At 37.8% G+C, this 14,571-nt stretch overlaps 1 protein-coding gene across 5 annotated transcripts in view; it reads left to right on the forward strand.

Annotated features, from left to right (window-relative positions):
* The window catches only part of LOC127577864 (growth arrest-specific protein 2), a 134,403-nt gene that overhangs the window by 67,153 nt on the left and 52,679 nt on the right, over positions 1 to 14,571 (forward strand). For all 5 annotated transcript variants that reach the window (XM_052029490.1, XM_052029491.1, XM_052029492.1 and 2 more), the window contains one exon: positions 5,132 to 5,195. In XM_052029490.1, coding sequence (XP_051885450.1) covers positions 5,132 to 5,195 — 64 coding nt within the window. The remainder of the gene's footprint in view (positions 1 to 5,131; positions 5,196 to 14,571) is intronic.

Genomic DNA, 14,571 nt, shown 5'->3' on the forward strand with positions numbered 1-14,571 from the left:
TTTTGTTTCCTCTTAGCCAGGGAAAATTCAAAATATTCCGTTTGTACATTTCTTTAGATTAATCAAGGTGGTTCTGTGTAATTATAAAGGTTATAAACATTATATTGTGAAATTAAAATATACAAAATAATTTTGCATTTATTCATTTATGTAAGTTCTCTAAAGAAAAATATAGTGATCTTATTATATTTATGCTCTTCTGTGCAGAGGCTGTAACACTCTTCTCATGGAGTCTAGTCACATGCCTTCTGAATTGAACTCAGCTGGTTTTAAAAGGCAGCGAACAACTTAATCCATTCTGAAACACCACAGGGTAGAAATTGGACTCTGTTGCGTCCATTTTACAGACACAAAATAATCTTGCCAAGCCCAATTTGCCAGATTAATATCCTGTGATCTGAGAATGCCTGAAAAACATCTAATTAGGATTGGCTATTTTTCAGAGTACTGCCTGAAACAGGTCTTAGGCTCTCGACTAATACCACCAAATGGCCTTGTGTCTATTTTAAAAACCCTCAGTAAATTAGGTCAATCTAAATGGAATAGGGATTGGAACTATTCCACTTGGATGTGGAAGTGGCTTAGATAGTAGCAGCAAGTACATTGTCATTTAAAAAGAAAAGAAAGAAATATAAAGCAAGATTCAGCCCAGGTGTACATCATTCTGGTGGCTGTTCCCCTCCTGCAGTTCTCTTCTCTTGGGATTTATCCAGAGGCAGGCATCTGAGGTCAATGGAATTTATCCAATAAAATATAAACCACCTTCTGACTAGCTCAGGAAGGCACCTTGGTAATCATAGGCGAGTTGGGCTAAAGGGCCTGTTTCCATGTGGTATAGCTGTATGACTAATACTTGTTTTCAGACCATCAAAAGCAGCTAAAAATTAGCTTAATGCTACTTTCTTCTAGGTTGATGTGAAGCAGCCACTTCCACATTACCCTGAAGTTGTATTAGTTCTAAAAGTAGTTTTCACATCAAATAATCCAGTCTGCAGGAGGAGTAAAATCCAACACTGCATTTTGATGCCAGTGAGAAATGCTGATTTCTTCACACTCTTCATACGTTATTAATTTCTTGCCAGTAAGGATTGATGAGAAATTACACTGTTTTACACAAACAGGCCTGGAATTTTCCTGAAACTTGCAATGATAGAACTACATCAGTATGACATGATGGTAATTTTCAATATAAAGCTTGTGCATAAGTAACCATACCACTTTTAAAACTTTGCTGTTTTCTCAGTATTTTGTGCCAATTCAGTGAAACCTTTACCAATCATTAAAGTAGCTCTAATCCCAATTGTATTAATTTTTTTCTACCGCAAATTTGCATTCAAAGTTGTGAAGCAATGGGATCTAAAATCACATTACTGCTGATTTATGATATCTTTGAAATGAGGATTATAACAATTCCTCATTAACATCCACAACATATAGCCTATATCAATGAATGCATTTTGATACCATCAGAATGAATTACTATAGAAATTGAAAATTACAGAATTGTAGACGTTTACAGAAGGAGGTCATTTGGCACATAAGGTCCACGCTAGAAGGGGAAAAAACATTCAGATTAATTTTGCTGGCCTGATCTTGATCCATAGCTCTGGTGGTTAAGGTTTCTAGTGCTTGTACTGGCACTTTTAAAAGATGGTGAAGGTTGCTGCCTCCATCACTGTTTCAGGCTGTGAATTTCAGACCCCATCACCCTTGTTGATTTTTCTTCCTTATAATGCCTTTACCAATTGCATACATTAAGTCTCTGACTTTATTTGACTTCACTGCTAAGCACAAATTTTTGCCCTGTCTAGGCCACTCATAATTTTATCCATCTCAAACCTTGCATCAGTGGTAGGGAAATTATAGAGAAGATTCTTTGTTACAGGATTTACTTGCATTTGGAAAAGCATGGCTTTGTGTGGCAGAGGTCCCATCTCACAAATTTGAGTTTTTTGAGGAGATAATGAAGATGATTGGTGAGGGTAGGCAGTGGATATTGTGTATGTGGACTTTAGCTGAGCTTTCGACAAGGTCCTTCACGATAGGCTGGTCCGGAAGGTTAAGTCACATTGGATTAATGGTGAGTTAGTAAATTCGATCCAAAATTGGCTTGGTCATAGAAAAGAGGGTAGTGATAGTGGGGTGTTTTTTCTGACTGGAGGTTTGTAACCATTGGTGTTCTGCAAAGATCAGTGCTGGGTTCTCTGTTATTTGTAATATATATTAATAATTTGGATGAAAATGTAGGTGGTATGATTAGTAAGTATGCAGAGGTCACGAACATTAGTGGGGTTATGGGTAGTGAGGAAGGTAGTCAAAGGATACAGCAGGATATAGAAATTTGTATGGAGAAATGTCAAATGGAGTTTAATTCAAACAACTGTGAGATGATGCATTTTGGGAGGTCAATTGCAATATATACGGCCTGCTGTATCCTTTGAACTTTCCCCCTCTCACATCATACCTACGCCTTCTCGTATTTGACATTTCCAATCTGAGAAAAAGACTCCGACTGTCTACCCTATCTATGCCTCTCATAAGTTTATATACTTCAATCAGGTCACCTTTCAGCCTCCGATGCTCCAGAGAAACAATCCAAGTTTGTCCAATCTCTCCTTATAGCTCACATACCCCAATCCAAGACAAACAGACTGATGAACCTCTTCTGAACCTTCTACAAAGCCTCCACATCCTTCTTATAATGATCAGAACTGCACACAACACTCCAAATGTGGCCTAACCAAAGTTTTATACAGCTGCAACATGACTTGCTGACTTTTATAGTAAGTGCCCTGTCGGATCTGGTTATTTTCGAATCCACAGGTTCTTTCAGGAGTCCAGGAATGAGTTGAAAACAACTTGGTGCTTCACAAAGTTTTATTGGAAAAGTTTAAAACAAAGAAACAGTCACAGAGCACGTGGCACTAGCTTTACTGCTAGGGGATGAGCCGAGACAGAAGGAACTAAAGATGAGCTTGGGCCGGGGGGTGTGTGGGGGAGGAGAGAGAGCAAGAGAGAGATAAGCAAGAGAGTGATTAACAAAAAACGACACCTTTTATACCTGAGATAAGAGATACTCCTTAGCTAACAATAGTCCAATCAGGAAACCTGTTAGATACTTGTGGCCAAAACCAACCAATGAAAAAAAACACATATTCACCTGATGGACAAACCAATAAGCTAGTAAGTGGCCATTCCTTGTGCAGCGACTTGAGGTGTATTAAACACTATACATGTTGAAAAACTAATTAAAACAGTCGAATCCAACAGCCCTAACCATCGAAGGCAAGCATGTTATACTCCTTCTTTACCATACTATCCATTTGTTTCACAATTCTCAGGAAGCTATGCACGTGCACCCCAAGATCCCTCTATATTTCAATGTACCTAAGAGTCCTCCTTTTATTCCTGCCCAAAAAAAATCTAGTTGAGCCATCTCTCCATATGTGTAACTATCTCCTGCCCTGTAAATCTCCTTTTGCATTCCTTCTTTTACTACCAAGTGTACTTTTTACTATAGACCCAAAAAGAACACAATATTCATGCTCTATTAGAGTGGGTAAGCATGATCTCCCTGCTCTATATGACATGTGTTCTCCAATAAAGGAAATTAGCTCTTGTACTGATTAACTATCGAATCTGGTTGCCCTGTTACCTTTGGGGATTTATGGGAATGCAATCCAAAATCCCTCTGTCCTTCCTTACTCTCAATATTCTATCATTGTGTACTATCTAGCTTAGTTTTTCTTTCCCAGATGCATTACCTGTCATTTCTCTGGCTTGCTCCATTTTCACGCACCTAACCAGTGCATTGATACCTTCCTGCAGCTTGTATCTTTCTTCCTTACCATTAACAACACAACTCTGGTATCAGATTCAAATTTATTGTATTGTCCTTGGAATTTTTATAATAACTTGTCTATCACTGGCCTGTAATTTCTCATTCTATCCTTTTTCAGACAATGGTCTTCTTCTTAGGCAGTCCCATGGGTTGATGATAACTTATTTCTAATCTGTTTTTTTGGGTTCTGACAAGGTTAATGTCAGCTGGTTGGCTCCTTCCACCTCTGTGTACTGTTTATGCATGGCCAAAAGGTTCTCAATACTGTCCTCATTTTGAGCAGTAACGAGCCAGGGATTGCCAAGGGTCAGTGGGGATTTTATATCTTTTCAAGGAGGTTTTGAGTAGATTCTTGAATCTTTTCTTTTGTCCGTGACAGAGCTCAGAATACTAATGTCTAGCCTGCTCATCCTGACCGGCCATATGACTAGGGCCTCTATACTGGGAATATTGGGCTGGGAGAGGGCACAGACATTGGTTTGCTTTATCCTTCCAGTGAATTTGAAGAATATTGTGGACACAGCATTTGTGGTATTTTTCCAGTGCCTTGAGATCCCTGCCCTCCTATATACTCAGAAGCCACCATTGTGGTTGCTTTCTTTTTCTCATCTCCCCTATAATCCATTTACCAATTACCTTAAATCTCTGTCCCCTAGTTATTTGACCTTACTGCTAAAGGAACTAGGTCCTTTCTTTTTGCCCTGACTGGGCCTCCTTAATATTTCTTCTCTCTCCATCTATCATATCCAGTATTTCACATACTTCTTCTTTCTTGACTTCCAGGAAACTTATTCATAACTATATTTTGGCTAGATAATAAAAAAGGATAAAAACTTTGGCTTATCTGCACAGTTATGTCATCAAAGGGAATCCTTTGCCATAGAAATTTGGCCATTTGTTCTCACTATAACTCAATTTTATGATCTTTAAGAAGGAGTATTTATATGTTGGTGTGCATTATTAACTGTGTTGTATTCAGTAGATCCATATGAGAAAATAGATTAAGTGCACAATGTTTTTATAAATTCATTTAAAGTGTAAATTGCAAATATGCAACCTACACCAAAGAAAATACAATGAATTAAATAAATAAACCTTTCATAACAAAGCTTCTAGCCACAAATTTAAAATGTATGGCATAAACATGATTATTTGAAAAGAATTGAATACCAGAAGTCATAAAATGAAAATATATTATAATTAACTGAAGCATGTCTGTCTTTCATAACGTTTTTTTTAATTAATGCTTGTTATTAAATCATAATTGTTCTTCATGCCCTATGTTTACAGTCCTTCATAAGCAACCCAGAGAAGTGTGTCTGTGCTTGCTGGAACTGGGGAGAATAGTTTCCAGGTAAAATTAAAATTTCTGCTTTCTCTTTAGATCTAAACATTGACCTAAATATTCATATTATCAACTACGTGAGTTAATGCTTTCTGTCAGCACATACCATCATCCACACCAGTGCAGTAAATAGTAAAAATAAATGTGATGTTCAAGATTGTATTCTACAACATCTTGTGGGCAGTTTAAATGGTACTTCATTATGCAACGAGGTGGCTCAGTTACTATGAGAGTCACAAGAATCACTAACCACAACAGGGAAAGAAAATAGAAAGGATTATTTTTATTGCTGCAGGTTGGGAAAACATTTCAACCAGAAACTGCCCAACAATTTGGAATAAATTCAAAAATGCATGCTCACTTGTTTAAATCTGTCGCGCAGTTTACCCGCCAGATACTTGCTAAAAAAAAAGGTAGCCAAATCCACAATGCACTCATAAAAATAAACTGTGAAGAGTTCAAGAATACCTTGAGTGTCTTTTATTCACTACTCAGCAGAAACTTGTGGCATATGGAGGAATTTTGATCTCTGTGTCAAGTTAATCATCAACATAGTATAAGTACCTGATTCACTCTTGCAATGAGTTGTTGCTTCAGATATTTAAAACTTATTTATTAAATTTTTATAGCATTAAATCATTGGAGTCACAGTCAAAAGGCCTAAATTTAAATTCTATCTTTATCTGGCCTTTGAATTTAGGTATTCCCTTTATGTGAATTCACTGCTATTTTCATGTGTAAAAGATTTTCATCATGATTTACAACTAATATGGTAACTTTAAAAGACATAAGTGTATAAGTGACTAACGTGGAGATATTTTTTGTCCAAAGGTAGTTGTAGGTGATATAGGCAAGACAATATTCATTACCTTGTTTTGAACTGCTGGCACTCCTTGTGATGATGGAGTTCCAACAATGGGATCCGATATTCACTCAGGATTACGATGACTTTGTGCTGTAGCACAGAAAGGACAGATATGGCTTATGTAACTGCATTGCAACCAAAGATGAAAATTCCCAAAGTAAAAATATCAACAGATTGTTTAACATTGTACACCTATCAGATAATTGTTAGATGGCTTACCTCTTAAACAAGTCTGTGTCACATCTGAATATTTGCATTTAAAGTTTTGAAAGTATATTTCAAACAAAATAGAGGTTCCTTATGTTTTCTATATTTTGAAGTTTATTATATCTTCCCTGAAATAAATATGTAGCCAATAATCATACATAATGGTAGTCCTTTTTAAAATGATGGATTATGAGAAATAACAAACAAATAAATAGCTTGCCTTTTTGACTAAAATTTACATTGGATTAGAAAGTACTTTGGAATATATTTGCAGAACATCAAATGAAATTTTGGCATTATAACAGGTTCCAAATAATTGCACAATTATCATCTGTTTGCAATTTTAGTAGAAAGGGACAAGTACACATTAATGTCCTGGATATCATGATTGGTGGAGTGCTGCCCATGTTCGCTGCTAATTTATGGAAAAAGTTCCGTCTTTCCTAGTGCAGTTTACCCAGTAGAAATTTGCTGAGAAAAGCTAGCTAAATCCACATCAAGGCATTAGTATTCCAACAATAAGGGAAAGATTATGAGTAGGACTTGTTGAGGGAAGGCCAGAAATCGATTGCCTTTTGTTGTGGGTAGGCCGCAACATGCTATGCTGCATAACAGAAGACCCTGGAGCAATTTAGTGGATTAAACTATTGCCATAGCCATTTGCATTCTATGAAATTGTATTCAATAAGTCAATGAAGAAAATGATTCTGTAATAAAGGATCTAACAGTTAACCTTTCTTGAAATTTAACCTAACTAAAGATAATGCTCCAGGCCATTTAAAAATATATAAAAATTGCCTTTTTTCTTCAAAATTTAACTGTTCACACTTTAATCCCCAGCCTCAAAAAACACTGTCCTTCACAACATTCACTTTATTTGGGAATCCCTCGTTCACAAATAAGAGTATAATCTGGGAAGAGGCTGGGGCAGGGATGTTAGATCAAATTATCTTAAACCATTTTTGCCTAAAGCAGCTTTTTAAAGAGGCTCTTTGAAATTACAATTAGTACTAATGGGAGACCTGCATGGGCCCAGATGCCCAGGCACATTTCAGTCCTCTGGTGCTCCTAATTCATATGTTCATGTGTTTGTATTACCAAACCTGTACGTTTAACGACATCACTTGAGGGTCTGATGCAGCCATAACAAGCCCTGCTCACAAAATGCAAAATAGTTTGCTGGTTGGCTGTGTCGCACCCTCTAACTAAGCCAGTTGACAAAAACTCTTTTGAATGTTTGAGTCATAGTCATAGAGTTATATAGCACGGGAACAGGCCCATCAGCCCAACTCATCCACGCTGACCAAGTTGTCTACTTGAGCTAGTCCCCTTCCCCGCGTTTGACCCATTTCCCTCTACACCTTTCCTATCTATGTACCTGTCTAAATGTCTTTTAAACATTGTAATTGTGCCTACCTCTACCACTTCTGGCAGCTTGTTCCACATACCCACCACCCTCTGTGTGAAAAAATTGCCCCATCAGATCCCTTTTAAATCTTTTCCTTCTCACCTAAAACCTGTGCCCTCTGGCTTTAGACTCACCTACCCTGGGAAAAAGACTGTGACTGCCCACCTTATCTATGCCCCTCATGATTTTATAAACCTCTATAAGGTCACCCCTCGGCTTCCTCTGCTCCAGAGAAAAAAATTCCAGTCTCTCCTTATAACTCAAGCCCTCCAGTCTCGGTAACATCCTTGTGAATCTTTTCTGCACCCTTTCCAGCTTAATGACATCCTTCTTATAGCTAGGCAACCTGAACTGCGCACAGTATTCCAAGTGCAATCTCACCAACGTCTTGTACAGCTGTAACATGATGTCCCATCTCTTGTACTCGATGCCCTGACCGATGAAGGCAAGTGTGCTAAACGCCTTCTCTGCCACCCTGTCTACCTGTGTCTCCACTTTCAGGGAACTATGTACCTGTATCCCTAGGTCCCTCTGTTCTACAACACTTTCCAAGGCCCTACCATTTACTGTGTAAATCCTGCCCTAGTTTAACCTATCAAGGTGCAACACCTCATACTTGTCTGAGTTAAATTTCATTTGCTATTCTCTGGCCCACTTCCCAAGTTGGTCTACATCCCTTTGTAAACTTAGATAATCCTCTTCACTGTCCACTACACAACCAATTTTGGTGACATCTGCAAACTTACCAACCATGTTAACAACAATGTCATCCAAATCATTACTATAGATGACAAACAACAGTGAACCCAGCACTGATCCCTGCAGCACACTACTGGTCACGGCCTCCAATCATGAATTCAAACCTCCTCTTCCACTCTCTGACTCCTTCCATCAATCCAATTTTGTATTCCATTGGCTAGCTCACCCTGGTTTTGACATAGGGAAGTATTCAACTGGTATTAAAATCTAATAAGAATATTCGAAGTTCTAAAAAAATCATAAAACTATTAAAAACAAAACTGAAACCCTTAAAATCATTTAAAATATTTATATGAGCTCAAACACTTAATATAATTGTAAGAATATTATCTCATACCTTAATCCTTCACAACCATTCTCTTTAAGTGAAATCAATGGAAAGCTCTCTGGTGCAATTTATTTGGGCAGATTGCCTCTGATAAGTGCTGTGGAATCTCTGCAAAATTATGTGCCCAGCATGGACTCCATAGGTTTTAGCAGATTTGGAACTGTTGCATTCATTGTGCATGCATGCAAATCCTAAATTTGCTGGTACCCACTAGGGGAAAATGGCAGAATTACATGTTGAACAACTGGCACTTCACTGCAAAATCTGGGTCAAATATGTAGCAACAGGGAAAAAAAGCAACCAAATCATTATCCCTAAACCTCTGGTGCATATGGGATAAAATACATATTCTGTATAATTTATCGGGGTGTGTATGTAATATTTGGAATCAACGGTAAAATTAAATGGTAAAAATCCTTTTTATTCCAAAAGTATTTTGACTGCTTTGAAATACTGCATGATGCATATATGATACATATATGTTAACAAAGGATTCATTTACTCTTTTTCTGTCTCTACAGTTGTGGCTTGTTCTGAATGTCCCTAGCATTTCCTTTTTTTATTTCAGGTTTCCAGCATCTGCAGTTTTTCCATTTCAACACATTTATGCAATTGGCTACTATTTGTATGTAATGTAAACTTTGGTTTTAAATCTAAATGGTAATTTTTTTGATATCTAAGCCCAGATATTCTTCTCACCAGAAAATCACCATTGACAAGAGACCTCAAAGACTGTAGTAAACCAAACAGCCACTTTAGCCTGCTCTGTCACCAAATGATCTGACAACTCTGTACCTCAATTTCATTTACCCACCTTTTATTTTCTTGATTTTGATTTTCTTACTGATCAAAAATTTATCAAGCCATGTCTTGAAAATTTATATTTTCTTTTCTGGCAGCAACTTCTAGCTTTTCAATACTCTGTCAGCAAAAAAAAATTAGCTCCATGATTCAACTTAACTGGCCAAGTTGTAATCTTAAAATTGCACTCTCTGGTTTCAGTTTTGTTCATCAGAGAAAGTCGTTTCTCTGTATTCTTTGCAGCGTATTCAGTACTCTATCAATTCATTTTAAATATTTTCTGTAGATTAACCTTCAACCATTTAAGCTCAATGGACCATATGGCAGGCTTGGGTAATCTGTCCTTATAACTTAATCCTTTTAACCATAGTACCATTCTGATGAACATATTGCTTCTTCTGAAGTCAAAACATGAGGTTTGGTGCCCAGAAAATGGCACTGTATACTCTATGAAGGAAAAGGCTAACATTGCATTAGTCTTTTTGATTAATTTTTGTGCCTGAGCTTGCACAATTATTCAAAATGTGACATCAATGTACAAAGCTCAGCTAAGATAGAAAGGTTTGGACTCTCCAATTAAACATGCTTTCATCTTCATAACCCATCTGACCTTCCTCCCTTTAATTGTGTATCATCCAGTAGAGTTCCTTTCCTATTACTAGTTCAATGCACCAAGGTGCTTCAGAATGATCATGGTGTACAGTCAGAACAACAGTGCAAAATAGGTATTTAGATATAACTTTTAAGTATGAGTAACAATGAATCTTCTGTAGTATAACAGTAGGGAGAGAGAGGAGCTGGCATGTAGGCAAATCATAGAGAAGTGTAAAAATAGTAGTGTAACAGTAGTAGGGTTTTCATCTTCTTGAATATCAGTTGAGATTATCCCAGTGTGAAAGTCTTGGGGGATGGGGGTAGAATTTTTAAAGTGCATCCAGAAGATCTTTTCTGAGTCATTACTGCAGATAGTTCTTCTAGAGAAGAGCCAGTACTAGATCAAATCTTTGGGAATGTAGCTGAAGGAAGGAATATCAATGGGAGAGCATTTTGGGCACAGTGACCTTAACTATAGGTCTTAAGGATATTGTGGAGAAGGACAAAGATAGACTGGAAAAGCCTTCTTTCCTGAATTGGATAAAGGCTAACGTCAACATCATAAAATGGGACTTTCTGAAAGTGGACTGGGAGCAACTACTTGTAGGAACATCCACATGTGACATGTGGGAGTCATTCAAAAATGAAAGCGAGAGTTCAGGGCCAACCCGTTCCCATTATGGTGAAAGATAAAGAATATCAAGGAATAGTGGACGTCAAGGGATATTGAGAACTGGATAAAGAAAAAATGGTAGCAAAGGGCAGATTTAGAGAACTGAAAACAGGAGATGCCCTAGAGGAATATGGAATGTGTAGTATTGTACTTGGAAAAAGTAATTAGGAGGGCAAAGAGGGTGTGCAAAATAGCACTGGTGGGGAAGAAAAATCCAAAAGCATTTTAGAAGTACATCAAGGGGAAGAGGTTAACCAGTGAAAGAGTAGGACTCATTAAGGACCAAATAGGCAATCTGTGTGTGGAGCTGGAGGACGTAAATGAAATCTAAAATGAATACTTCTCATCTATAGTCACTCTGGAGGAGGACTTTGTAGTTGGAGAATTCAGCGAGGTGGATGGTGGAATTATTGGACAAATTATCATTGAAAAGAAGTTATTAGATGTCCTAGTAGCCTTAAAGGTGGATAAATCCCCAGTGCCTGATATGATTAAAATGACAATTGGACAGGTACATGGATAGGAAAAGTTTAGAGGGATATGGGCCAAACATGGGCAAATGGGACTTGCTTAGATGAACATCTTAGTCGGCATGGACGAGTTGGGCCGAAGGGCCTGTTTCTGTGCTGTTTTGCTCTTTGAGTCCACGTATTGCAGGCTACTATGGGAAGCAAGGGAGGAGATTGCTGGGGTTTGGACAGAAATCTTCTTTGGCTCCTGATGACTGGAGGATCTTTATTGAAGAGGAGCAGCAGGGATAAACCAAGTAATTAAAGGCCTGTGAATCTAGCATCAGTGGTAGGGAACTTATTGGAAAAAATGCCAAGGGACAGGATTAATTTGTAGTTGGATAGGCAACGATTGGTCAGGGATAGTCAGCAAGGTCTTGTTAAAGGGAGATCCTATCTGATAAATTTGAATTTTTCAAAGGTGACGTGTTCATGAGGGTAGGGTGGTTGATGTAGTTTACATGAATTTCAGTAAGGCCTTTGACAAATTCCACATGGGAGACTGACCCAAAAGGTTTGGGCTGCAGGGCAAATTGACAAATTGGAACTGAAATTGACTTGATAGGAGGCAGAGAAGGTGATAGTCAAAGGTTGTTTTTGGGATTGGAAGCCTGTGACCAGCGATAAAGTGCAGGGATTGGTGCTGGGATCCTTGCTGTTTGTTACATACATTAACAATCTGGATGTCAATATAGGAGATATGATTAATGAGTTAGCTGTTGACATAAAGAGTGAGGGTGTTGTTGATAGTGAGGAGGGTAGCTTTCAGCTACCAAATGGTATTAATCAGTTGATAAGATGGGTAGAGAAATGGTAGATGGAATTTAATCCTGAAAGATGCAAAGTGCTGCATTTTGGGCAGATTAATAAACCGAGCAATGAATGGTGTAGTGAGGGACAGAGGGACACTGGTATACAACTCAAAAGGTTCCTGAAGCTGACAACACAGGTAGATATGGTGCTTAAGAAGGCATACGAAATACTTGTTTGCTTTTTCTTCTATTATATATGTCTTCTTAAGTAGCTTTGTCAGTCTTCCCCTTATGAATTTTCTCCTGCAGGGATGTGCAATTTCTTCCTGTGTGATCAGCAGTGTATAACAATAACAATACATGCAACACCCAGACATCATGTTGGCATAGTAAGTGCCCTTCATATTTGAGACCTTCATTTTTGTCTTTGGAGACAAGGCTTGAATGGGTCTTAATGGCAGATTCCCATCATTTTCAAGTTGAAAATAAACATGCTCCTCCTAAAAGATTCTCAAAGACCTGGAAAAGAATTAGCTAACATACAGAATCAACCAGCTGGTATTTATATCAATATATTTGGAGGAGTAGCAGGGCCATAACATGTTAAAAATGGAGATGGCATTTTCAGCAGGCATGTTAGAAGTTCCTGTTCCAATGTGCTGTACCTGAAGCAGTACAGTTTTGAAAGTGGATGATAACAACAGACGGCATTATAAAGTGATGTACTGAGAAAAAAACATTAATGCAACAAAAAAGCATATTTGAAGTGAGAAATTGAAATGATTGTACCTTTCTAATGTTTGAGGCTGATTTGGTAGGCAGATCAAAATATGAGTTCAATAATTGTGGACAAGCATATTGAGATGATAATGAATACTTGAAGAATTTCATTCAGTATATTCTTGAGGAGCAAATAAATCATAGGTAGGACTCTATTCATTTTAGTGTCTCATGGGCTGCATTTAATCTTGATCCATCAAACTCCTGGTTGTGCTGCAGCCAAGGCGAGTTCCCTTTTTCCTCCCTCCTGTCTACCCCCCCCCCCAACCTCTTTCTGCTGCCAAAGCCACACTTCTGACTTGTAGTATATCCAGTTACATGATTCATCTCTTCAAACTGCAAGATTTTGCAAAAAATGCAGATTTTTCTGAAAAATTTCCAGGGCTATGGATTGCAAACCCACATTCTATCTAGACAGTCAAAGTACTTCTTCCACATGCAAATAGTATGTTCCTCTGGATATAAGGTGGAGGACAAAGATGTTTATTTTCCATTCTTTTTGAAAAGGCTGTTTTTTTGCTGATGTCACTAACCAGTCAAGAAGCTAGAGCAGGAATTCTTCCCTTCTGTTTATGGCAGTATGGATTGCCATTTCATAAAATTTCAGAGCCAAAACTTGGATGTCTTGCATTATTCTGTTGTGATGGTCTATGGTTACTTATATATTAATGAAATTGAATCTTTCTCAATTTGTACCTTACAATTGTTGTTGGGTTCCACGATTGCTGTTATTGAGGCATGAGTACTGTACGTGATCCAGTCAGCTGTTCCCTCTCAAACTGATCATTTTTGGTAAACAAAATGGTGGTGACTTGCATGATATAAAAATGTTTGGCTTCATGACAGATCAAGCGAATATCTCTACCATTGGCCTAAAAGAAGCCAATAAAGTATAAGTTCACTGTGTTCTGACTTCACCATAAATAGACATTGTTGTCTCTGTATTGGCTGTAGATTGCAAGTCAGGAACCAAAAAATGATCCAGCTCACTACTGATGCATCAACAGAAAAAGTAGTTGATTACAGGCATGTGCTGGTTGAACATAAACTGAATATTGATATTTCTCAATTTACAAACAAACATTAGATTTAGGAATCTTTACAATACACAATTGATTTTTAGAGAATGTGTCCTTGATTTACAAGGTTTTTTTTGCTATAATGAACAATCCTTTTTTTCCTATCACTGCTTAATGGGATGAGTTGCTTAAGATGGTTTGAGGCTGTCATTTTTTTAAAGTCCATGTGTTGTATTGGAGTTTAATTTCCTTCCCTACCTTGTTCTGTTCTGTTAGAGTGTTGTGACTTCTCTTGATGGGTTTGCAGGGATCACTGAACTACCCTGGCTGGTCACATTCTCATATTAGTCATTCAAACTGATCCTGTTAAAGTAATATCAAAGTTCAAGGTACAGAGCACGTCTCACACTGCAGTATATTGGATCTTGTCTTGGCACTGGCCTCACTGTGCTTTTGGTCTGGTCAGTCAGGATTATCCTTCAAGGACTTGAAATACATATATAATTCTATGGATTTTGAAGTGGAGGGAGCTGCTGAAGGGAATATTTACTCAGCTTTTTCAAACTGGCAGGATCACCCTACATTTAAGGGACACCAATAGAGAAAGGTGTGGATGATCATAATCCAGCTATTGACATCCTCAACTTTTCTCCACAAGTCCTCCAGGAAATAATAAATCCTGTTGCCTCA

This window comes from Pristis pectinata, chromosome 14 (assembly GCF_009764475.1).
Source record: "Pristis pectinata isolate sPriPec2 chromosome 14, sPriPec2.1.pri, whole genome shotgun sequence".
NCBI classification, from domain to species: domain Eukaryota; kingdom Metazoa; phylum Chordata; class Chondrichthyes; order Rhinopristiformes; family Pristidae; genus Pristis; species Pristis pectinata.